The 27,140-nt window shown below is 43.6% G+C and overlaps 1 protein-coding gene across 2 annotated transcripts in view; it reads right to left on the bottom strand.

Moving 5' to 3' along the window:
- Nucleotides 1-19,317, bottom strand: part of spty2d1 (SPT2 chromatin protein domain containing 1) — a 44,526-nt gene extending 25,209 nt beyond the window's left edge. For both annotated transcript variants that reach the window (XR_013548440.1, XM_078415441.1), the window contains exons 1-3: nt 19,177-19,317; nt 4,442-4,556; nt 1,028-2,629 (exon numbers count right to left, since the gene is read on the bottom strand). Coding sequence is in view for 1 of the 2 variants with exons in the window: in XM_078415441.1 (XP_078271567.1) it covers nt 1,028-2,629; nt 4,442-4,556; nt 19,177-19,236 (1,777 nt within the window). In the remaining variant the exon portion in view is untranslated. The remainder of the gene's footprint in view (nt 1-1,027; nt 2,630-4,441; nt 4,557-19,176) is intronic.
- Nucleotides 19,318-27,140: the final 7,823 nt, after the last annotated feature.

The raw sequence follows: 27,140 nt of genomic DNA, 5'->3' as shown, positions 1-27,140 counted from the left end.
CAGGCCCACGGGTTCTGGCAACATGCTTGTAAAGACAGTGTGGGACAGTACCAAAATGGCGGCGCTGCCATAGCAGCTGCGGCTTACCTGCGGTCCATTTGTCTTTGTGTTTTGTTGTTTTTTTGTGTCTTAATTGTCGATGTGATGTCGTGTTTTTGTGTTTGTGTACTATGTGTGGGTGTGGGGGGGAGGGGGGGAACTGTAAAATTGTAAATATGTGTCCCTTCCGAACGGAGACACGACCTTTGTTTTCTGGGTGGTGTCTCCGTTCCTGCTGCGGCTTACCATCGGCCCAACTCCTGGAGCTGGCGGCCTCCAGGGTTCTGGTTCGCAGAGCCCGCGGATCGGACTTACCATCAGCGGAGCCGGCTGTCCTCGGAGGCTGCGGGAGCGGCTGCGACTCGCCTTAGGCTCGGGCCGCGTGGATGCCGACATCGGGAGCTCCGGCAGCGGCAGCGTGTTCGCCCGCCCCGGATCGCAGGGCTTGGGTCGCGGACATTTCACCGTCCGGCGCGGCCTAAAATAGGCCGCGGGATTTCTCTCTGCTGGGCGGGGGCTTCAATGTCGGGAGCCACGACCGCCCCGACGTGCAGCAGCAGCGGCAGCGACAGCGTGTTCGCCCGCCCCGGATCGCGGGGCTTGGGTCGGCCCGCTGCGGACCTTTCACCGTCCGGTGCGGCCTGCAGCCACAACACCTGACTGCGGGAGAAGACGGCAGGGGAAGGGAAAAGACTTTGTGGCCTTCCATCACAGTGAGGAGAGGACTGGAGGAGACTCACTGTGATGGATGTTTCTTTTTTTTTGTGTGTTTTTGGGGTTGTGTAATTTGCCTATTTTAATGCTTTATTGTGTAATCTGCCTAATTTAATGTTTTATTGTTGGACTGTGGGTGACTGAATTTCGACAAATAAAGCTATCTTGAATCTCTTGAATCTTGACTCACAGGCTCTTGTTTTCCACCTTCGACGCAATAAAATACGTAAAACACATCTTTAAAATTTACAATTACATGGTTTTTATCTCATACCTGGTGGGCGCATCATTGGTCTGTACCCTGGTGGTGGTGGTGGTGGTGGTGGTCTCCTATTGATAACCTGTCCGTTGCTGGGCCTTGAAGAAAAGTTCTTTGATGATATAGTCTCTGATACCACAGTACATTTGGGCTTCAATTCTCCAGGTCGTGCCACCCCAGAATTTGGAGTGCTCCCATGTCGCGTGGGCACAGGCAAAGTATTATCAGGTCTCATCGATCCCGTATTGCTCGGTCGTATCGATCCTGGGGCATTAGTGCTCTTTGATTGCAGAGCCCCAGGATTACGCTTTGGGGTGCCCAAGCTGCTCTTTTCTTTCAGCCGTGTGGAGTCGGAGGCTCCTGCATGAGAAGGCTTGCAATTACTTGCACTGCTGGCCCGAGAGTGGCCTGAGTTGCTCGATTGCGGTTGGGCCAAGTGGCTTGCATTGCTTGCTTGCTTTTGGCTAAAGCCACAGGAAGCTTTGGGTCGTTCAGGACCTGAACTACTTGCACTTCTGGGGTGCGAAGTATTTGAAGACTCTGTCCTTTCGTGTCTTGTGGAAACATTGTCAGCTTTCGCAGTTGACGTGGGTCTACTGATTTTTTTTTGGGTGTGTTTTGAAGACAATGCAGAGTGGCTTCCATTCGATCCAGGTTTTAATCCTTTGCTTGGTACTTGGGAGCTATTTACAGATGTGGCTGAGACTTTTACTGCAGTTTTTCCAGACGTTTTGGAGGTGGGACGGCCACTGCCTAATCTGGACTTCTCTTGTGTGGGTGCCTTGTGAGATGCTGAAGATGGTAATCTTTCACCAGATGAAGTTTTTGGATTTTTGCTAATATTGTGGACAGACACCGAGTTATTGTCTCTGGATACAGTACTTTTCTCTCCTTGTGCCAAGTTTGTGCTTTTACTGCCTTTAACTGACGGTTCTTTCTTTGACGAGCTGACTGGTTGCGAAAATGTGACCAGCTTCTCAGACTTCATTCTGTCGTTCTGCTTTTGCCGTTTGCGCTCTAGAAACTCAAGTTCTTTCAGTTCCTCTGCAGTATGTAGCTTCTCATCCACTTTTTTAACGGGTTTAAGCTCTACTGGCTCAAACTGTTTCTTTTCAGCCAGCTTCAGGAGATCAGTGAAGTTCATGGGTGGTTTCTTTGGAACTTGGGACTTACTTGCCTTTTTATAAGCTTGTTCTGGCACTTTTGTCACTATATCTGGCTCTTTATACGCTCTCTTGGGCAGCTTCATTGGTTTCTCGGGCTCTCGATGCTGACGTTTCAGCTGTTTAAATGCAACCTCAGGCTTTCTGTAATGCTGTTTATCCGATATCTCATCCAATTGCTCGATAAATTCTTCTGAACCGTCAGAGTCTGCAGCTTCTGACATTTCATCCTCCACCTGCTCCCTATCATAGTACTCCTCACTGCTGTCATCCATTCTTGGCTCCTTTCCCTCATCATCAGAAGTTCTTCTTTTGCCTTTCTGCTCCATGGGAATACCATTGTAACCTTGGAAATTGTCTTTAGTCCGAGTCGCCATGGCTCTGGCTTTACGATCATGCTTTAGTGCAACTCGTTTTGCTAGTAGTACCTCTTTCCGCCGCTGCTGTTCTAAATCTACACGATAGAAGAAGATTAAATATACAAGTTAGGCGCAAATACAATGAAACTCTGATGGTGTAACAGAGAAGCGTTTTTTTGTCCATCTAACCAAGAACATGGACGATCTCCCCAACTATGATCAAGAAACAAAACAAAAGACACAAAGTGCTGGAGTAATTCAGTGGTCAGGCAGCATCTCTGGAGGACATGGATTGTGATTTTTGTGTTCGGTTCAGGATCCTGCTTTAATCTTAAGAAGGGCCTCGATTGGCTCCAAGTTTCCTTGGTAATCGGTGTTGGCTCTACCTTTTCATCAGACCTCTTGAGTTTCTCTCTCCCCTGACTCTGTCTGAAGAGTCTCGTCCCGAAACGTCACCTATTCCTTTTCTCCAGAGATGCTGCCTGGCCCGCTGAGTTACTCCAGCAGTTTGTGTCCATCACCAGAGATGCTGCCTGATTAACTGAATTACTCCAGCACTTTGTGTCTTTTTTTTGTAAAGCAACATGCAGTTCCTTGTGTTTCTATATTTGAGAAACTTTAAGGAGGTGCTGGTGGAAAGCTCAGTCAATCATTTACAAAACAACACAAGGCGGCACAGTGTGCAGCAGTAGAGTTGCTGCCTTAAAGCGCCAGAGACCCGGGTTCGATCCTGACTGCTGCCTCTATGGAGTGTGTACGTTCTTCCTGTGACCTCGTGGGTTTTCTCCGGGTGCCCTGCTTTCCTCCAACATCCCAAAGACGTGCAGATTTGTAGGTTAATTGGTTTCTGTAAGTTGTCGCTAGTGCGTAGAATAGTGCTAGTGTACGGCGAGATTACTGGTCGGCACGGACTCGGGGGACTGAAGTGCCCGCTTCCGTGCTGTATCTCTCTAAATCTAAATCCTTCTTCTTCTTACTTCTTAAGCCCTTTACTCCTCTCCGGAGCATAGGCCATTGACAAATGTCCTCCACCTCACTCGGCCTAAATCTAAATCCATTAGTTCTAAAACATTTATCAGAGTCAGACAGCACAGAAACTGGCCTTTGACTCACCATATCGATGCTCACCATCAAGTATCTAACTATTACAATTCCACTGACCAGCATGCGATCTGTAGTGTTCTATACTTTGGGCTTGTCTAGATATTTATTCAATCTTGTGGGTGTACCTGCCTCCACCAGTCCCCTCTTCCAACTTTCTCCCCCCTACTACAATCTGTCTGAAGTGGGGTCCCAGCTCTTAACTAGTATCTTCATTTCCTTTGTCCCCAAACATAATATTTACCTAGTGATGATTATATTCAATTGCTCATTTACTTGTTCCCTAATAATAGATTCTAATAACTTCCCCTATAAGGAAATTAGACCCATCATGGCATCTGAGGAAATTTCTAAAATGTGTTATTAGGGACGAAGTAAATTAACAATTGAATATAAACTGATCAGAAGATAAATAATGTATTTGGGACAAAGGAACTGCAGATGACTACCAAAAAAAAAAACGACAAAAAAAGACACAAAGTGTCTGAGTAACTTGGTGGGTTTGGCAGCATCTCTGGAGAACGTGGATAGGTGATGTTTTGGTTCGGGACCTTTCTTCAGACTTTAAGTGGCGGGGGGAGAGAAAGCTGAAAGAGAGGTGGGGACAGGACAAAGCCTGGCAAGTGTTTACTAGATACAGAGGAGGGGAGTTGTATCCATCTATCACTGAGACAGCATTCAAGGCGTTGTTACTTGTACCCTCTATTACACATTTCAGGTCCAAAAATTCATGCAGACAAAAACTGTAAAAGAAAGCGAGAACATCTCACAAAACTGTACATCAACATTCTTTTTAACTGCTGTACCTTTTTTCTTCCCCTCCTGCTCCTTGCGTTTGAGAAAGGCCTGCACTGCTGAAGATGGAACTATTTTTGTTTGTTGGCTCTTCTTTGGAGGTTTCACTGACAAGCTGTAACGCTTCTGTTGAACAAAGAACAAAATATATCATGTGTAATTTGTCCACTCAAACCTTTGGAGGAAAAAATGACACCTGTAATATCTATAGAAATGCAAGTAAAACAGTTGTTCCAGATGCTTATAGCTTGTTTGGATTGTTCTCTGGAGCATCAAGGCTGCGAGATTGAAGATTTATAAAATTATACACTTAAATAGGGTAGACAGTTAGAAGCTTTTTTCCCCCAGGTTGGTATCAAAGACCTGAGGGCATAGTTTTAAGGCGAGAGACAAAATTTAAAAGATGGTTGTGTGGCACAAGTTCTTTTTACACTGGGAGTGGTAGGTGTCTCGAACGTGCTGCCATTGGTGGTGGTGAAGGCTGATACGATAATGGTACCAAGAGAAGTTAGATAGGCACATGGATATGCAGGGAATGGAGGGATATGGATCACATGTAGACAGAGAATATTAGTTTAACGGCATTTGGTTCGACACTGACATTGTGGGCCGGAGGTCTTGTTCCAGTGCTGTACTGTTCTATGTACACTAAGAGACAAAGACAGGCAGACCAGGGTTCATTTCCCAATCTCTGCTGATTTAGCAAACATTAGTCAGAGATATGACGCAACAGAAATAATTCAGAGTCGGGAAAAATTGCTCTATTGCCCCGTTCAATTGACTATTCAAATTTAGCAGAGGACAAAATCAAATTCCTCCAAGTTGCACATTTAACAACACAATCCATTTTACAATATTTACCACCAGAAACAAATTAGCTCACGATGTTTTTATTTACTAGTTCTGGAACTTAGTTGTGCAAAGACCATTGCAAGATTTCACCAAGCAACAGCAGTTACTGCACCACATAAACAATTTACAATGAGCTTGCAATGAGTTTTGAAATACAAGGCGTGCCTTAGATACAATTTCTTATAACAGGAATTTGTGAAAAATAGCAAGACTCCAGGTCAGAGGGGGGTGGTTTTAGCCAGAGGGTGGCAAATCTGTAGAATTCATTGCCACAGTTGGCTGAGGAGGTCAAGAAAATGTGCATTTATTAAGGCAGAGATTGATAGGTTTTTCTTTCATAAGGGCATCAAAGATTATGGGGAGAAGGCAGGAAAAAGGGGTTGAGAGAGAAAAATAGATCAGCCATAATTGAATGGCGGAGTAGACTCGATGGGCTGAATGGCCTAATTCTGCTCCCAAGTCTTATGGTCTAAAATTTTTGGCATAGGTGAGAAGGGCAATCAACGTTGACGGATAATCATGGGAAAAAATTGCATATCATTGACTTCAAATCACGATATTATTTAGGATTAAAAAGACACCGAGTCCTAGAGTAACAGCAGTAGTTCACCAGGCAGCATCCCTAGTGAGCATAGATAGGCGACATTTTGGTCTGAAGAAGGGTCTCAACTCAAGGTTGAGTTGGACTATGGACTAGTAGACAAATTGCATTGTAACTAATTTTTGTGAAAGCAAACTGAGGTGACCTCAGGCTGAAATCTTTGAAGGAACTGAAGAAGTTGTGTATGAATTTGGATTTAGCCAAAGGCCCTCCTTGGTTGTCATCGTAAAAATCCTGCATTGTTTGATAGTTCAATTTTAAAGATTTTGTGCATCATGCATTGTGTACTTTCATCTCTAGTTACATGCAGAAATAGTACACTGAGCTTTCTTGTTATGTTTGGACTTGTGGAAGTCATTTTTTTTAGCTAGTTTCCTCAGAGATTATCAATGCTATCTTATTAAGTGAACAATTCTCAAATAAAGGCTAACCTGAGCATGCTTGTGCTGTAAACTAGACTATTTATCTTTGCCACTGGAAATCTCAAAACCTTTTTATTAAACATTTCAACATATTTTTTCTTGCGTTCCTTCCTCATTTTTCAAAGAGCTGGTTTTTTACTACGTTACCATGGGCACAGATACTCATTCTTTGTGTAAACTGAATGAATAAATCTTTGGCAGAAATGTTTTTTCATTGATGTGGTTTTGGTCAGTAATCACTGAAAGAACTCTCTTTCCTCAAATCACCTCCAGCTCAAACTGAGGGTGAACACAGCATCTTAAATAGCACGTAAAAATAAGGAACTGTAGATGCTGATTTACAACAAAATGACACAAAGCGCAGGAGTAACTCTGGAGAACATTTGTAGATTAATTGGCCTCTGTAAATTGCCCCTGATGTTTACGGAGTAAATGCAAAAGTGGAATAACATAGAACGAGTGTAAACAGGTGATCAATGGTTGGTATGGACTCGATGGGCCAAAGGGCCTGTTTCCAAGCTGCATCTGTCAATCAAAAAAACTGAAGACAATGAATCAAGATTATTTCTGTGCACAATATCCCCTCGTTATCAGAGCTATGTTCAGGTGCTTGTATTTTGTGAAGCAGGATTGCACCCAAGGGGTTAGTTCTGACATGTAATCGATGTTACTTGTTCACTCATCACTAGCTGTGACACATTTCTCCAAGGCAAAGGTTGGACATCTCCTGTGTACAAGGTATTAAACTTATTACACAGACATCAGATATGGTGTCTGCATGGATTTTGATTGGATTTCAAGATGTCAATAGGCTGTGGCACTCAGCCCATGATATTTGCATTTTGGATACTACACACGAGGCAAATGAAGTTGTATTAAATGATACAAAGTTTGCGTTTTGGAATGGAGACTGTGAACATGGCAGCAAGTGACACGCTGGGTGAGACAGCACTGATGCTGCAACCCCTCCGCTATAAAGATCCAGGTTCAAGCTCCAATGACCTTATAACTCCTCCCTCGACTTTATCCAGGCACACCAACAGTCCTTTCAGGTGAGGCAGAGGTTTACTTGCATCTCCCCCAACATCATCTACAGTATCCAGTGCTCCCTTTGTTGGCTCCTATATCGGCGAGACCAATTGCAGACTTGGCGACCGTTTCACTGAAACGTTCAGCTTTGCCTGCGCAATCTCCTGGTTGCCAAACATTTTAACTCCCCTTCCCATACTGACCTTTCTGTCCAGAGCCTCCTCCACTGTCAGAGAGAGGCAACACATAAATCAGAGGAACAGCACCTCCTCACATTTTGCTTGGGCAGCTTACAACCCAGCGGTATGAACGTTGATTTCTCTCATTTCACGTAACCCATGCATTCCTTCCCTCTCCCCACCCTAGTTGTCTATTAGTTCAACAGTCCTATTAGTTCAACAGATGTGACATCAGCACATCTTTCCCAGCCAACAGGGCGGAACAGTGACGCAGCGGTGGTGTTTCTGCCTTACAGCGCCAGAAACCAGGGTTCAATCCTGACTATGGTTGCTGTCTGTATGGAGTTTGTATGTTTTCCCCGTGACCACGTGGGATTTCTCCAGGTGCTCCGGTTTCTTTCCACACTCCAAAGACGTGCAGGTTTGTAGGTTAATTGGCTTTGGTAAAAATGGTTAAATGGTCCCTATTGTGTAGCGTGTGTTAGTTGGCAGGGATCGCTGGTCGCCGTGGACTCGGTGGGCCATAGGACCTGTTCCACACTGTATCTCTAAACTAAACTAACACTCAGGAACAGTTCCAGTTTTCCTGGTGACCACACTTGTGAGAAGTGTGCCCTGCTGCAGCTCCTATAATGGCAGGCCACATGGATTGCCTTGGAGCATCTGTAATGGGGAAACTGTCATAGATATTCAGGGTCTGGTCAGGGAGGATGAGGCATGTGTCAATGCGTGAGGCAGGTAGGATTAAGTGAGTCCTTTGAGAAGAAAGGAAGAAGGCGTATACTTGAGGAGGAAATTAGGAGAGTAAGAAAAATTTCCCTCAGACAGGGTAAATAATTCTAAAAGATTTGATTAAGAATTAAAGGGCGTAAGTAGAATCTGGGGGAAATTGATAGAAATATACTAACAACAAAATGGGATTAGTGTCGGATTAATGTGACAAAATAATTCTATTTTCCTTTTTTTCCTGTTAATTGTCAAGTGTCTCTAATGTTTGACCTCTTATCAAAATAAAACAGTAATTCCATTGGCAGCCAGCCTTTGATTAGACACAAGCATTTGGAAATTTTAAATTGCTGACGTTAAATTTGAATAAAAGGTATCCTTCATACTGCCCTGGGGATTCCACCAGAGTTCAAAAAAGCTATTTGTGGGTTTACATCGTTACACAAATATATTATACTTTCAGACACTGTAATAAACTAATTTGCATTTTGGATTTAACCAGATAACAGGAACATTTTTTCTATTTAATTCTGGTGTGCTCTGCAGATGTGAAGAACTGTTTCAGTCTATGTAACATGTAATTTTGCTTTATGTGTCATTAGCAATGATGTTATCTGCTGTCTTACAGTACTTCTTTCTCTGATACCACCCAACAATGTAAAGATACTTATGGAGATACCTCATATTTTTTGCATATTTAGATTTACACGCTTGTCTAATTACTTCCGAAGTTTAATTCACATGCTCCTATTTTCGGAATAACGAGCTCAAACTTATGCCAGGTACCTTATGGCAGCATAGTTGCATGTGGTGCATGGAATGTGTTTGATTTATGCACTTTGATTATCAAGCGTGTAACCCCTGTGCAAAACACAAGGTGCCTATATACTGTGACTGAAGGCCTGGGGTTGCAGTTCACACAAGAAGAATAAATTTGCTCGGAATATTGTGTTTGAGTGCTAAGAAGGGTTATAATTGTTTTTAAATCTTCCTGAACTGAGCACGTTGCCAATGGGTTTATCGTTTGTTGCATAAAAATCATGCATCAAATACTAGACAGCACTGTTTTAAGGCGAAAGGGGCAAACTTTAAAGCAGATATGCAGAGCAAGTTTAGAAAAAAGAGGGTGGATAGTGCCTGGAATGCGGTGACCTGGGTGGCGGCGGAGAGACAGATACGATAGTGGCGTTTAAGAGGCTTTGAGACAGGTACATTAATTTGTAGGTAATGAAGAAATATGGATCATCTGCAGATGATACTAGGTTATCTTGGCATCATGCTCAGCACAGGCATAGCTGCACTTTTCCAGGTTCTATCAACAAATTAGTCACCATCAAAATATACAAAAGTAAATTCTTAGCCTCAAGTCAGCTCTGATATCGTTATCTTACACTTTCAAAAACATTTAAATAAGATAAGGACCTCGGGAGAAATATTATCTAAGACCTATATTGGAATAATTTTGCATATTTCAGGTTTCATCCGCATTAAACTGAAAATATCTGAAATTGTAGGCATCTTTTATCTTGCTCACTTTAAAATAGATGTAGACAGTGGGAGGTAATGGATCTACTACAAATCCAAGGTGGATGAAGGTTTTGCATAGATTACTTTGTTGCTATTTTAAACATTCTTGAGAAGAATAGCAGCTGTAAGCCCTGTGCAAAAGCACTGGGGTGCGTCCCACAATTATAGAACAAGTTGAATCTCATGCAACCATAAATCTATTTGGTGCAATTTGAACTTTCAACGGTTTCAAAATAGGATTCCACAGTGCAAAGCTATCCTGAATTTTTGAACCAATCTATGAACCATATTCAAAATGAACAAGGATTAATTAGAAGCAAAGTGGTAATGACAGAAAACATGAACTTTGTACAGAGGCTTCTATGTACTAACCATGTACAAATGCATTTAAAATGCTGTGGTTGCTTTGCAGGCAGAAATACCAGTGAATTCATGACCCCACAACTAACACTTCAAAGAACTATATAGGTTCTCAAAATACTACCCTTGTTTTACATTCAGTTCCGTGATTGCCTTATTAACACATGATGAAATTTAAAAGAACAAATAATTTTGTTAAATGTTAAAATGAAAATGAGCTAAAATATCCCATGCAGTGCTGTTATGAAAGGAGTACTTTCTACATGGGCACAATGCACAATCCTTTACAGAGCATGTTTCAGAACTCAAGTCTTTTACAGTCAATTAACTACCCCCGAAGGGCTAAAGCTTTATAAGGCAGACAATGTGCTCAAAGTTAATGAAAACCAAAAGAATTGCTGATGCTGGAGATCCGAAACAAACTCAGCAGGCTAGGCAGCATATATGGAAAGATAAATTGAGTTAATGTTTCATTAGGTAACGGTATTCTCTGTCTCAGAAGGCAGTGGCGGCCAATTCTCTGAATGCATACAAGAGAGAGCTACATAGAGCTCTTAAGGATAGCGGAGTCAGGGGGTATGGGGAGAAGGCAGGAACGGGGTACTGATTGAGAATGATCAGCCATGATCACATTGAATGGCGGTGCTGGCTCAAATGGCCAAATGGCATACTCCTGCACCTATCGTCTATTGCTAATTTTAAATAGTAGAGAAGATGGCAGACGGAATGGATAGTGCAGAGGGGATGTGTGCGATAGGCAGAAATCATGTCAAATGAGCCTTACGAACAACAATCCTTCTGACATGTTTTGAGGGATAACATTTGGCAAGGACCTTGGATGAAACTCATTTAGTCTTTAATATTATGGGATCATTTTATGTAGCTTGGTTCGATATTTCTCCTAAAACATAGTGTCCACAGGACAGCACATCTCTGACACTACACTGACACACGAATACACGAGCAATATATGCAAAATTTGTGCATAGTGGTACGGAAACAGCCAGAGGGGAAATCACCTTGCCACACATATTTTAATACACCAAAGTACCTAAAAATAGACACACGACTTGGGAAAACATATTTATTGTGTGGTTAGATGAAATATTCCGCAGGCTAATTAATGGAAAACGACTCAATTTATCAAATATTCAGCAATCGCACCAAAGATAATCCTTCATATCATATCATATCATATACATACAGCCGGAAACAGGCCCTTTCGGCCCTCCAAGTCCGTGCCGCCCAGCGATCCCCGTATATTAACACTATCCTACACCCACTAGGGACAATTTTTACATTTACCCAGCCAATTAACCTACATACCTGTACGTCTTTGGAGTGTGGGAGGAAACCGAAGATCTCGGAGAAAACCCACGCAGGTCACGGGGAGAACGTACAAACTCCTTACAGTGCAGCACCCGTAGTCAGGATCGAACCTGAGTCTCCGGCGCTGCATTCGCTGTAAAGCAGCAACTCTACCGCTGCGCTACCGTGCCGCCCATGAGCAGTTGCCTCATATGATGGATACTTACGTAGTAAAAAGGATATTGCAATAATTTTATATTTTATTTACAGAATTACTGAAGTCCTATGTGTTCACACTGAAAACATACATCAACCCCCACCTGATGCAACCACCTGCACCAGCCAAAAACAGCATATTTGTGCAGCCACAGTTCAAGATCTGCTCCTGAAATAAACTGCACATGTGGCACATTTTTCTTATCTCCCCTTTCAAAATTACAGGTACATATTAACAAGGTAAAAAAAAATCAGTCGCAAATCCCAGTCCTGCTCTCCAATTATAATTAACCAAGGCCCATGAAAAACTCCCCAACAACCAATTGAACAAATATATCATATATGAATATTGTATAGGGTGGCACGCAGTGGTGCAGCGGTACAGTTGCTGCCTTACAGCACCAGAGATCCGGGTCCGATCCTGATTACGGGTGCTGTCAGTACGGAGTTTATACCTGTGACCATGTGGGTTTACTCCATGTGGGAAACCGTGTCGGTTTCTTCCCACACTCCAAAGATGTGCATGTTTGTAGGTTAACTGGCTCCTGTAAAATGTAAATTGCTCCTTGTATGTAGGATAGTGCTAGTGTAGAGGGTGATCATTGGTCAGCACATTCGGTGGGCCAAAGGACCTCTTTCCACACTATATCTCTAAAGTCAAGTAAAAAAAGCAAGGAAATAAACCAACTCCCTCACCTATCTTCGCCCAAAATTTCAGACTGCAAATAAAGAGACAGGAACAGAGGGAGGTATCACAGTGAAAATTCACTGCCAGCTGAGGAAATACACAATAAATGGAAGGAGGAGAGGCAAGGAGAAACAGAGTATGTTCATTAGAGTATGTTCATAGCTCACATATAGAAGTACCAGGGCAGGTATGGTTATAAAGACACAAATTGCTTTCCTTTACTCACTGAGGCATATAGTACAAGAGCAAGGTGGTTAAGCTAAAAATGTATACCACACTAAGTGTAGAAAGGAACGACAGATGCTGGTAAACACTGAAGATGGATCAAAGTGCAGGAGTAACTCAGCAGGTCAGGCAGCATCTCTGGAGAAAAAGGATGAGTGACGTTTCAGGGCAGGACCCTTCTTCAGATTCAGGTCTGATGAAGTGTCCCGACCCAAAACGTCACCCATCCTTTTTCTCCAGAGATGCGGGCTGATCCGCTGAGTTACTCCAGCACTTTGTGTATGTACCGCTCTACTTACACAACAGCTTCTAGTCTTACATTACTTCGAGTCACATCATTTCCAATCTCACAATGGAAAAAAGGCGAGAAGAACAGGAGAGATTTGCAAAAATGCCAAAACATATAAGTTTTGCTAATTGTCTATCCATTCTTTCCTATGATGGTCTACAAAGAGAGGGAACCGATTTCTCTTTTCTAAAACCAGAGGACATAGACTTAAAAATAAATGATAGAAGCATTAAAGAGATGAGGAATCTCTTTTTTAACCCATCCAAGGGTGGTGGAACCCAAACAGAAAGTGACATGGAAACCAAAGCTCCGATCACATTTAAAAAGCAGTTGGACATACATTTGTAAAGCTATGACCTGCAGGGCTACAACCCTAGTAGCTCTTTTTCAACTGGCACAGACAAGATAAGCCAAATTACATCCTTCCTCATTTCAGTCTCTACTTCAAGATTTCTATTCCCACAAACCTTCCCATAGGCATCAATATTGTTCAAGCTACCTTTTTAAAAAGGGAGGGAGAGAGAAAACGGGGAATTATAGACCAGTTAGCCTAACATCGGTAGTGGGGAAAATGCTAGAGTCAGTTATTAAAGATGTGATAGCATCACATTTGGAAAGTGGTGAAATCATCGGACAAAGTCAGCATGGATTTACCAAAGGCAAATCATGTCTGACGAATCTTATAGAATTTTTCGAGGATGTAACTAGTAGAGTGGATAAGGGAGAACCAGTCGATGTGTTATATCTGGACTTATCATATCATATCATATCATATATATACAGCCGGAAACAGGCCCTTTCGGCCCACCAAGTCCGTGCCGCCCAGCGATCCCCGCACATTAACACTATCCTACACCCACTAGGGACAATTTTTACATTTACCCAGCCAATTAACCTACATACCTGTACGTCTTTGGAGTTTGGGAGGAAACCGAAGATCCTGGAGAAAACGCACGCAGGTCACGGGGAGAACGTACAAACTCCTTACAGTACAGCACCCGTAGTCAGGATCGAACCTGATTCTCCGGCGCTGCATTCGCTGTAAAGCAGCAACTCTACAGCTGCGCTACCGTGCCGCCCTAGAAAGACTTTCAGAAGGCCTTCGACAAGGTCCCACATAGGAGATTGGTGTACAAACTTAAAGCACACGGTATTGAGGGTTCAGTTTTGAGATGGATAGAAAATTGGTTGGCGGACAGGAAGCAAAGAGTAGGAATAAACGGGTCCTTTTCGGAATGGCAGGCAATGACTAGTGGCCTACTCCTGCACCTAATTTCTATGTTTCTATGTTTTTTTACCTTCAATCAGACGCGATTTTAGCCGAGGGGGGGAAGGAGATACAAAGTGCTGGGGTAACTCAGCGACTCCGGCAGCATCTCTAGGAGACTGATGGGTGCCGTTTGGTCGGGACCTTTCTCCAGCATCTGTAGTTCCTTGTGTCTATCTATGATTTTGGCAAAATGTTTGTGTTATTGCAAACAATTGGCTAAAAGAATAAAACAAACCTATTTTGGAATTCTAAATCCAGTACAAGCCATAAAGACAGTGGATATGTGGACAATTAAACTCCAAATTTGGTCATTTGTTCTGCAGGAGACAGGCTTCCTACATTTTAACTGCATTCATTACAGGGAACAGGCTGTTTACTTCAATCCTCCAGAGACATTCTTAATAATCTCAAGACATCAGTCTGAAGAAGGGTTTCGACCCAAAACGTCACCCATTCCTTCTCTCCAGAGATGCTGCCTGACCCGCTGAGTTACTCCAGCATTTTGTGTATACCTCAATAATCTCAAGTATGAATTCATATCTATGGAAGGTGGCAGAAGAATTGAACAGGTACTTCGGATCTGTCTTCACTAAGGAAGACACAAACAATCTCCCAGATGTACTAGAGGACAGAGGATCTAGGGGGGGATAGAGGAACTGAAAGAAATTTGCATTAGGCGAGAAATAGTATTGGGTAGACTGATGGGACTGAAGGTTGATAAATCCCCAGGGCCTGATGGTCTGCATCCCAGGGTACTCAGGAAGGTGGCTCTAGAAATAGTGGACGCATTGGTGATCATTTTCCAATGTTCAATAAATTCAGGATCAGTTCCTGTGGATTGGAGGATAGCTAATGTTATCCCACTTTTCAAGAAAGGAGTGAGAGAGAAATCGGGGAATTACAGACCAGTTAGCCTGACATCAGTGGCGGGGAAGATGCTGGAGTCAATTATTAAAGAGGTAATAGCGGTGGATTTGGATAGCAGTAAAAGGTTAAGTCCAAGTTAGCATGGATTTATGAAAGGGAAATCATGCTTGACTAATCTTCTGGAATTTTTTGAGGATGTGACAAGTAAAACGGATGAAGAGGAGCCAGTGGATGTAGTGTATCTAGACTTTCAGAAAGCCTTTGATAAGGTTCCACACGGGTGTTTGGTGAGCAAAATTAGAGCACAAGGTATTGGGGTAGGGTGTTGACATGGATAGAGAATTGATTGGCAGACAGGAAGCAAAGAGTAGGAGTAAACAGGTCCTTTTCAGAATGGTAGGCAGTGGCGAGTGGAGTGCCGCAAGGCTATGTGTTGGGGCCGCAACTATTTACCATATATATTAATGATTTGGATGAAGGAATTAGAAGTAACACTAGCAACACACAAAGCTGGGTGGCAGTGTGAACTGGGAAGAGGCTGTTAGGAGGTTGCAGGGTAACCTGGACAGGTTGAGTGAGTGGGCAGATGCATGGCAGATGCAGTATAATGTAGATAAATGTGAGGTTATCCACTTTGGCGGCAAAAACAAGAAAGCAGATTATTATATCAATGATGTCAGGTAAGGGGGAAGTGCAGCGAGACCTGGGATTCCTTGTACACCAGTCACTGAAAGATGGCATGCAGGTACAGCAGGCAGTGAAGAAAGCTAATGGCATGTTGGCCTTCATAACGAGAGGAATTCAGTATAGAAGTAAAGACGTTCTTCTGCAGTTGTATAGGGGCCTGGTGAGACCACATCTGGAGTATTGTGTACAGTTTTGGTCTCCTAATTTGAGGAAGGACATCCTTGTAATTGAGGCAGTGCAGCGTAGGATCACGAGATTGATCCCTGGGATGGCGGGACTGTCATATGAGGAAAGATTGAAAAGACTAGGTTTGTATTCACTGGAGTTTAGCAGGATGAGAGGGGATCTTATAGAGACATAAAATTATAAAAGGACTGGACAAGCTAGATGCAGGAAAAATGTTCCCAATGTTGGGGAGTCTAGAACCAGGGGCCACAGTCTTAGAATAAAGGGGAGGCCTTAAAACTGAGGCGAGAAGGAACTTTTTCACCCAGAGAGTTGTGAATTTGTGGAATTCTCTGCCACAGAGGGCAGTGGAGGCCAAATCACTGGATGAATTTAAGAGAAAGTTAGATAGAGCTCTGGGGGCTAGTTGAATCAAGGGATATGGGGAGAAGTTGGGCACAGGTTACTGATGGCAGCTGATCAGCCATGATCAAAATGAATGGGGGTGCTGGCTCGAAAGGCCTCCTCCTGCACCTATTTTCTATGTTTCTATGGAATGTTATCGTCATTAACCTTCCCCTGTTGCATTTTCGTTTATATCTATGATGCTTTAAAGATCGATTTACATGGATCCATTAATAACGAAGTGCCACTGTTTCTAGTGGTCTACCATTTATTAAGTACTTGACATTTTACCTTTTTTAGATTGAAAACAGATGGCTCACTCATGTGTCAATGGAAACCTGTTTAGTTTAGTTTAGTGATTGCCACATGTTCACCCATTTATAATTCAAAGCTTGGATCTATACAGATTGCAATTCCTTATTTTAAGTCACTAGAACAGATAAATCTGGATTATGACCCTACCACCTTCATCATAGATAAATATAATACATGCTTCTCCACCAAAGCTCCTTACAGTATATCATTAGTCATCTCTCAACAATTACTCGACTCTTGATACTTGCATATCAGCCAATTTCCTAACAAAGCCAATATACCACAAAGACTCAACGTCAGAGTGGTGAGAGATATTTACCAAGCTCATTCAAAAAGGCCACACAATAATTCAACCAAAGTTAGCAGCATGATTTCAGGATACAGTCTTACTTTTTCCTATAAGGAAATAACTGCAGATGTTGGTACAAATCGATTTATTCACAAAATGCTGGAGTAACTCAGCAGGTCAGGCAGCATCTCGGGAGTGAAGGAATGGGTGACGTTTCGGGACGAGACCCTTCTTCAGACTGATGTCGCGGGGCGGGACAAAGAAAGGATATAGGTGGAGACAGGAAGATAGAGGGAGATCTGGGAAGGAGGAGGGGAAGGGAGGAACTATCTAAAGTTGGAGAAGTCGATGTTCATACCGCTGGGCTGCAAACTGCCCAGGCGAAATATGAGGTGCTGTTCCTCCAATTTCCGGTGGGCCTCACTATGGCACTGGAGGAGGCCCATGACAGAAAGGTCAGACTGGGAATGGGAGGGGGAGTTGAAGTGCTCGGCCACCGGGAGATCAGTTTGGTTAATGCGGACCGAGCGCAGGTGTTCAGCGAAGCGATCGCCGAGCCGGCGCTTGGTTTCGCCGATGTAAATAAGTTGACATCTAGAGCAGCGGATGCAATAGATGAGGTTGGAGGAGGTGCAGGTGAACATTTGTCTCACCTGGAAAGACTGTTTGGGTCCTTGGATGGAGTTGAGGGGGGAGGTAAAGGGACAGGTGTTGCATCTCGTGCGGTTGCAGAGGAAAGTGCCCGGGGTTGGGGTGGTTTGGGTAGGAAGGGACGAGTGGACCAGGGAGTTACGGAGGGAACGGTCTCTGCGGAACGCAGAGAGGGGAGGGGATGGAAAGATATGGCCAGTGGTGGGGTCCCGTTGTAGGTGACGCAAATGTTGGTGGATGATATGTTGGATCCGCTGGCTGGTGGGGTGGAAAGTGAGAACGAGGGGGATTCTGTCCTTGTTGCGAGTGGGGGGAGGGGGAGCAAGAGCGGAGCTGCGGGATGTAGAAGAGACCCTAGTGAGAGCCTCATCTATAATGGAGGAGGGGAAGCCCCGATTCCTGAAGAACGAGGACATCTCGGAAGCCCTAGTGTGAAACACCTCATCCCGGGCGCAGATGCAGCGTAGACGGAGGAATTGGGAGTAGGGGATAGACTTTTTGCAGGGGACCGGGTGGGAAGAAGTGTAGTCCAGATAGCTGTGCGAGTCAGTGGGTTTTTCCTACCAAGGTTGGTGATGGAAGATGAAAGCTATCTTCTTGAATCCAAGTCATGATGTTCAGGATGCAAAGTACCTCTTCCTGGGCCTGTAGTGACTGGGGTGTTTAAAAGATGTAATCTAATTATCGGTGAGGCCTGTCAGTAGCTGGGGTGTTTAAAGGTTGGAATACCACTCACCCCAGGATTGTTTAAAGGGTGCAATGCAACTCTATCTGGGCCTGTCACTGGCTGGAGTGGTTAATGGTTGGAATAACTATGCTATACAGGCCTGCTATGTGTAGCTGGAGTGGTTAAAGACTGCAATGTAACTCTCCCTGCAGTCAAGGCTGTATTAGAACTTTCCCAGTTTGTCAGTGGCTGGATGGTCCAATGCAACTCTTCCCAAGACATTCAAAGTGTACAATGCAAGTCTCCCCAGTACGTTTAAAGAGTACAATGCAACTCTCTCGCAGACATTTAAAGGGCACAATGCAACTCCCACTGGGGTAGAGTGCAATGCAACACTCCCTGGGGTGTTTAAAGGGTGCAATGCAACTCTCCCAGGGGTGTTTAAAGGGTGCAATGTAACTCTCCCTGGGATGTTTAAAGGGTGTAATGCAACTCTCCCTGGGGCGTTTAAAGGGTGCAATGTAACTCTCCCTGGGGTGTTTAAAGGGTGCAATACAACTCCTCCTGGGGTATTTAAAGGGTGCAATGTAACTCCAACTGGGGCGTTTAAAGGGTGCAATGTAACTCCAACTGGGGCGTTTAAAGGGTGCAATACAACTCCTCCTGGGGTGTTTAAAGGGTGCAATGTAACTCCAACTGGGGCGTTTAAAGAGTACAATACAACTCCTCCTGGGGTGTTTAAAGGGTGCAATGTAACTCCAACTGGGACGTTTAAAGGGTGCAATGTATCTCCCCTGGGGTATTTAAAGGGCGCAATGTAGCACTACCTGGGGTGTTTAAAGGGTGCAATGCAAGTTCCCAGGCATGTCAGTGAGCAGCAAGGTATGGAGAACGTGGCGCGGCTGCATCCGGCATGGGGCCTCCCCCGGCCGGGGAGCGGGAAGGGGGAGCGATCACTGGGGTTCCCCGGGCCGGGGCTGTGTGAGGAGTTTGCAGGCGGCCACTTACCCGGACCTGGCCATCGACCTGGTTCTCGGATGCCTTATTGATGATGCTGCCGAAGTCCATGGCGACGGAGTCGAGGGCCGGGTCCGCGGGGCCACCAGTTGCGGGGAGAGCTCGGCTCCCCCGACTCCAACTCAGCCTGCGGAGACTCGTCACTTCCGGCAAGCCAGGCATCACTTCCGGCAGCCGCGGCGCCGTCATGTGACCCGAGATGTCAACGTCAATGCTGGCGACAGGGCCAGGGAGATGGGCCGAGTGTCCGCGTTACAAAGACAGCCTGAGGTACAGACTTCAAAGGTACACACTGAGGTACACACACATCACAGATTCACACTTCACAGGTACACACTGAGCTGCACACATGTTACAGGTGTGTACAGCCCTGACAGCCTGCACACACATATCACCAAAGGTAAGATACAAACTGCTGGAGTAACTCAGTGGCTCAGGCAGCATCTCTGGAGAAAATGAATAGGTGACGTTTTGGGTCAGAACCCTACTTCAGTCTGAGAGTCAGGGGAGAGGGAAAGTAGAGGTATGTAAATGCACAGAACAAATCAGAGCCAACACTGATGATAAAGGAAAGGTGGATCCCACAATAGTCCAGAAATGAGATAAGTCAAAATCATACCACTGGGTTGTAAGCTGCCCTAGCGAAATATGAGGTGCTGTTGCTCCAATTTGCGTGTGGCCTCACTCTTCACAGTGGATGAGGTCCACAGCCAACAATAGACCATTGTTAACTAGGGTGCAGACATTACGGTAGTATTGCCAATTGAACTAAATGTTCAGGTTTTGGAGGGTTATCCATAACTTAACCAATATATAGACATAAAAACACGTTTAATTAATTCATGCATAGGTGTTACAAAGTTATACCTAACTGAACATCTGCAAAGATATTATAGGGTCATCACTAGCTTAAGCAATCCATGGATATTTCAAGAGTTATGAAATATCTTGCTTTTTTAACCAAAGTACTGGATTGCAGGTTTATTGACTGGTTCAGAGACTAGACTGGATCAACGTGAACACTGACAGTATAGCTCTTGCTTGCAGGTCCACACAAGTCCCTGATGCCAACCCAACTCAGTTGTGGTCCGAGCCTTGGATTTATATTGGCCCCAAGATCTAACATCAAGTGAGTTCTGAACTTCAGGTCCAGCATTGGGAGGGGCAAGAGCCAGGAAGGCCAAGATATATTGGTATCCTTGAGGTTTGGGTTTATTATTGTACCGAGAACTGAGAGACAGTTTAAAGCTTTGTTTTGCATGCTACCCAAACAAATCAGATAATACTATACTAAATATAATCAAGTCAAACTCAAGTACAATCGATAGAGCAAAAGGGAAGAGTAGAGTGCAGAATATAGTTCTCAGCATTGTAGCACATTGGTTCCGTGGGTGGCATGGTGGAGCATTGCTGCCTTACAGTTCCAGAGACCCAGGTTCGAACCTGACTACAGGTGTTGCCTGTATGGAGTGTGTACGTTGTCCCTGTGACCTGCGTGGGTTTTCTCCGAGGGCTCCGGTTTCCTCCCACATTCTGAAGACAGTTTGTTGGTGAATTGGCTTAATAAAATTGTAAATTGTCCCTAGTGTGTGTAGGATAATGTTAGTGTATGGGTGATCGCTGGTTGGCGCCGGAATGGGGTGGCTGAAGGGCCTGTTTCCGCGCTGTATCTCCAAACTAAACTAAAATTACAAAGTGCCATAGACAATGTCTGATTTCCACATTGGGCTGGAGGTGAATTGGACAGGACCCTAGCTTATGGAAGGATGAATACGTAGACATTACAGTACCCATATCATGTAGGCTCTGGCCATCAATGAGCACATTGGGCCGGCAAAGGGTATTAAGCCGAACCCTTTTATCTTCAGTCTCAAACTCCATAGTGCATCAGGTTTTCTCCATTTGATGTCAGGGGCAGCCTACACTAGGGGACCACTAATAAAGTACACAGGACAGAAGTGGGAACTCAAAGAACTGCAGATGCTGGAATCTTGAGTAAAGCACAACATGTTCGAGGAATCGAGCAGCATCTCTGGAGAAAATGGACAGAGGATGTTTTTGGATGGAACCCTTCTTCAATTGCTTTAAGGCATCTAACATTGCATTCAGATGATTGGGACAGCACAATGCGTAGCACCAGTACCAGAGACCTGGGTTTGACCCTGACTGTGGGTGCTTTCTGTATGGAGTTTGTACGTTTTTCCTGTGACTGCGTGGGTTTTTTCCAGGTACAACGGTTTCCTCCCACACTCCAAAGACGTATGGATTTGTAGGTTAATTGGCTTAGGTAAAAGCCAATTCCCTAGTGTGCAGGATAGTGCTAGTGTATCGTTGGTCGGTGTGGGATGGTGGACTGAAGGGCTAGTCTCTGCGCTATATCGATAAAGAACAAGGTCAAGAAGATGTAGGCTGTTTCATGACAGTTGACCGATTAACACATGGTCCACCAGCTCTACATGGTGTTAGTGGTCATAGGTTACAAACACAAAGCCATTCTCTGCAGTGGAATTTCTAACACTCATGTCGAAAGCCTGTCTGTGAATTGCAATAACATTTTCAAAGACTAGGAGGCAGTGTTGCCCTTTAAAAGAAAAGGACTTGATATAATGTTATTCCTGCATTATCTCACATGGAAGTAATTTTTGTATTTTTATTGTTTGAAATGGAAAACAATTGACCTCGACCCTCATGCTACTGTCTCCTAATAGTTCGACAACGGGTACTGCATAGTACTGCAGAAAGTTTTTCCCAAGATGGAAAAATTAAGTACTAGAGGACATAGCTTTATGGTGAGAGGGGCAAAGTTTAAAGGCGATCTGCAGGACAAGTTTTTTATGCAGAGGGTGGTGGGTGGCTGGAACGTGCTGCCAGAGTTGGTGGTTGAGGCAGATACGCTAGTGGCATTTAAGAGACTTTTGGATAGGCACATGGATATCAAGTCAAGAGTGTTTTATTGTCATATGTCGCAGACAGAACATTGAAATTCTTACTTGCAGCAGCACCACAGAGTATGTAAACATAGTACTATGTAAACTATATAATAAACAAGAAAAAACAAGTTAATTGTGTGTGGATATGGGGGATATGGTTATGTGCAGGCTAAGAAGAGTTGGTGTTGGCATCATGTTCGGCACAGACATTGTGGGCAAAGGGCCTGTTCTTGTGTTGTACTTTTCTACATTCTAAGGGTCCTGAGCCAAAACATCGTCTATCCATTCCCTCCACAGATGCTGCCTGACCTGCTGAGTTCCTCTTGCATTTTGTGTTTTACTGCATATTGTCAGATAGATTGTGTGCTTTATTTTTCCTGAAATAGCAGCTTATTTCAGCAGTTGTGACTTCATTCAGATGACTCAGCATTACATTTAATGTCACCCTTGTCCTTTTTCTCAGCTAGTTATTAAATAATAATGTTTTTTTCACTTGCTGGTTGACTCCGTATTTAAACTGACACACTCAATCTCTGGATTGTTTTTAACATCTGGTAGCCTGATGGAGTGAGGAGGCAGCGAGAGCCTCGACAGCTGCGGTGGGGCCTCGCAATTGACCCGCGGGGACCCGGCGTGGGGGGACCACCGTAAAGAACAACGGGGGACTCGGCGTGGGGGGACTGCCTTGAGGGACGGTGAGAGAACAAAGGAGGACCCGGTGTGGGGGAGGGGGGGGGGCACTCGGCACTCTAGTTTTAGAATCCTCTGCCCACGGGATAAGCCTGTGTTCATTTGTTTGTCCATTCGTTCCGGTTAAGGTGCTGTGCACACGTCAGCCAGCCAACAGTCGCTTGTCTTTTTCTTTTTTTCACTTTTAATTTAATTTTAATTTCAAGTCTTCGTGTACCTTGTTGTGTGTTATGACTGTTGGCAGACCAATTTCCCTCTGGGGATGAATAAAGTTCTATCGTATCGTTTCATATATGCAAAAAAAGGGTGTCAAATGTTCTAGGGAGAAGGCATAAGAAGGGCGTTGAGAGGGAAGAATAGATCAGCTGTGATCGAATGGCTGAGCAGACTCGATGGGCCAAATGGCCTAATTCTGTTCCTTTGCCTCATGGTCTTATGGTCTAAAAGCACCAAGGTTGAGCCCTTGTTTCTGAATTGAACAGGCGACGAAGTTTGAGGTCATCCCTTAAATGTTTTTATCTTCTGACTAAATGAGTTTTAAGTTTAACTGCAGTTGCTTGTTTTCATCCCCATACTCTGATTCATAATTTAGAGGAATTAATAATAAAGTTTTCAGCTTCTCTCTGCAGCCAAAGAACTTATTTGAATCCTACAAATGGTGATTAGCTCAAAGCAGAATGAAAAATAAGGAACAAGATCAAGGTGATGTTCACATACATTATAATGGAATGAATTAGTTGGTAAAATATTTTGGGGCTAGATTGTATACTGTCCAAAGAAACATACAATAAAATGAGAGCAGGTAATCCATGCCTATTGATTCCATTGCTGTCACTGCTTGTTTTCTGAGCAGATGCTTCTTGCAAAAGTGAGTATACTTTTGATTCCTAAATCAAACGGGGTTCTCCTTCACTGAGGAAACCCCATCAACGTCTAAACTTTATTAGAAGATTGAAGAGATTCGATTTTTTGATGAATACTCTCTTGAGAATTTCTACATGTTTACGGTAGAGAGTGTATTGACTGGTTGCATCACGGCCTGGTTTGGAAACCCGAACTGTACAATTAGCTCTCTTGCATCTCATTCCCCCTCTTGCTGCAATCTCTCCTGCCTGTGAACTTCGAAGCGTGTCTAGAATGCCTCCCTTATCTACTCCCTATTCCTGTCCAGATAAGGTGCATGTATATGTACCATTCCCATCCACTAATTTAATTCCTGGGTCCTCACGGTATATAGGAAGTCGTTTATGCTCAGGGGTTGCATGCAGTGGGAAGCCATACGTGAATGGACTACCAACACACAAGGGATAAGAACAGTATGAGTGCCAATTTCCCCAGAGAACGAGGATGCTGTAGATTGTTTCAGCCCTTGGTGTCAGGGATTTACTTATTAAAACAAATGGACAATGTTACTGCTTTAGGTCAAGGCTGCCCCTATCGAAGCAAAGCAATATCTTCAGTCCTTGTTATTAGGACTCAACTCATTAAAGCATTAGATATCTTTTCTCTGCGTCTTTGTGGTTTTAGGAGATGTCTTTCGCATCCAGGACTTCAGCAAAATGGTCAACCGCTTCTGGTGGATGATAAGCAAGTCACCTAATCATTGTTGCTTTGCTGATTTTTCAACACGGCTCTGGTCATTTAGTGGAGATAAAAGAAGGAACTGCAGATGCTGGTATTTTGAGCAAAATACAAAGTACTGGAGGAACTCAACAGATCAGGCAGCAACAGGAGAGGGAATAGAAAGGTGACGTTTCAGGTCAGGACCTTCTTCATACTGAAGTAGGCTGAAAGTGTCTGAAGAAGTGTCCTGACTTGAAACATGACCTGTCCATTCCCTCCACTAGGTTCCTCCAGGACTTTGTGTCTTACTCAAGTAATTTAGTGCCTTGTTACATTATTCCTCAATCATGTTTGTCTAGTAGGGAATGGGCAATGTTAATGCTGTTGATTCTTAAGGGGGACTTAAGAGTCCTCATAAAGGCAGCCAATGATATCAAAGACCCACACCACCGTGGCCACACTCTCATTTTGCTCTAAAACCGTGACCACCAGGTTCAAGAATAACTTCTTCCTAGCAACCATCAGGTTCTTGAACACTACACAACACTAACTTCAGCAACTATGATCTATGGACTGTATCTTTGGTTGCACTACAAACTTTGATTTTTTGCACTATTATGGTTACCTAATATTACAATTATTAAATTGATTTTTAAAAAAATATTGTATTTTATCTGTGTGTATTGCATTTATAGGCCTGTTAAGCTGCACAAGTAAAAATATCATTGTTCTGTTGTCGGCACCTATGACAAAACAAAATACCCTTGACTTGCTGCTGATCTCAAGCAAGTAAAATGACAAGAATCTCCCTCGTCTTTACTAGAAACCTGTGCAGCAAACTGGTACTTTATTCAGTGGTACTTCAGTGGTATTTCAATGGTACTTTCTTTGTCACGTGTGCAACTGGAATAATCAATCAATTACTGTTCCCACTGGGAATGATCTATTAAGTAGTTCAGGGTGGTAATAATGCTCTCTCTAAAATCATAGCTGTCCAAGTGCCCGTGTGGCTAGAGTGTTGTCTATTAAAGATGACACCAGTACTGCTACTTTGCAAACTTTAGTCTTCAGATGTATTATTTTTGAGAGGGCTGGGATAGGTAGAGTCTATGGGAAGAAAAACATAAAATGCTGGTATATCAGTGGGTCAGGCAGCATTTGTGGAGAACATGAATAGGCACATCACCTCTTCATATTCTCCAGAGATGTTGCCTGATCCGCTTAGTGACACCAGCACTTTGCGTCTTTTTTCGTAAACCAGCATCTGCAGTTCCTTGTATACCCAGTCCATCTGAGGACTTCTGTGAGATAATAATAAAGGACTCCTTTGTACTCCTCTCCATTATTTGCCCTTGCTTCCTTTTGAAAGTAAAACTGATGCATCTTTTTATCCCATTTGTGAGCCAGCTTCGTCCTGCTACGAGTTCACAAGCTCCTTTTAAAATACTCTGCAAGCGACTAACACTCATTCCGTGGCTGGTTGGTGATCCCTGGAAATACTAAAGTTGAAGGGTGACCTATCATGGCTTGCTTACCTGTGTGTGGCTCACTAATTCATTGTAAATTAAATTCTAGAGAAAAATCTACAGATTAGCGTTGCACAAGGATTGACATCACTCCCGCTGGTGTTGCACACAGATTTATGTCACGCGTTGTTGCCGACTGATTTATGAATGAGTTACTTCTTGAAAACAACCACGTAACGCGCCAAACAAACACATGTCCTGGGTAACAATCGCCATTGAGTCAAAAAGCTGTTCCGAATCTTTGCTTTATTAGGGGACACATACAACTTTCTGTTACGGGACTAGAGATTGCTAATTGGTTATATAAATTGGGTTTTATGAGGACAGACAGACAGACAGGCAAACTGGAATTTGTTGAGAAGGTCTTTGCAAAGGCTCAGTTGGCAAAAACAACATTGAGTGTTTTGACTTTAACGCTATTTCTGTTATCCTTGGAGATTCATTCATTACTCTGCCTGCCTTTATCCTTTCTGCAGACGGGTCTTGACCCGAAACATCACACATTCCTTCTCTCCAGGGATGCTACCTGTCCCGCTGAGTTACTCCAGCTTTTTGTGCCTTAATATATATTTATCCAAGTACTATACATCGCAATGTCTTATGTGTAATGTAATATATTATCAAGAGTAATGACTATTGACTGGGTCGATTCACCTTTACCCCATTAAAGAAATTGGACTTTGTCTAAGGAACTGATACGCTACAATGCTGAGAACTATATTCTACACTCTGTATCTTTCCCTTTGCTCTATTGTACTTGAGTTTGAAGTTACATATTTTTAAAGCGGAGATTGATAGGTTCTTGATTATTAACGGTGTCAAACCTATTCACTGTACCTCGGCGCATGTGACAATAATAAACCTAAATCTAAACCTATAGTTTTATTGTGAAGAGGATTTAATAAACAGGGCAGGATTCGCCAGGATGTCGACATAAGGAACCGCAGTTGCTGGTTTACAAAAAAGATACAAAGTTCTGAAGTAACTCAGCGAGTCATGCAACACCTTTAGAGAATGTGGATGTTATGGTGACGTTTTGGGTCAGGACCCTTCTTCAGACTGCCTAAGATGGAGTGTGCATCACTTCTGATGACATACTGTGAATCTTGCTTTGCAGCTGAAAAATTGTGTGTGTGGGGGGTAATCTGATTTAAGTATAATAAAGGAAAATGCATTTGAATGGAGAGCATTGTTTTAAGGGAGTAGGAATTTCAGAGGATTTAAGGAAGAACTTTTCACCCGTAGG

The sequence above is a fragment of the Rhinoraja longicauda genome, chromosome 18 (assembly GCF_053455715.1).
Source record: "Rhinoraja longicauda isolate Sanriku21f chromosome 18, sRhiLon1.1, whole genome shotgun sequence".
Classification (NCBI taxonomy): Eukaryota; Metazoa; Chordata; class Chondrichthyes; order Rajiformes; family Arhynchobatidae; genus Rhinoraja; species Rhinoraja longicauda.
This window is presented reverse-complemented; position numbering and strand designations above follow the sequence as displayed.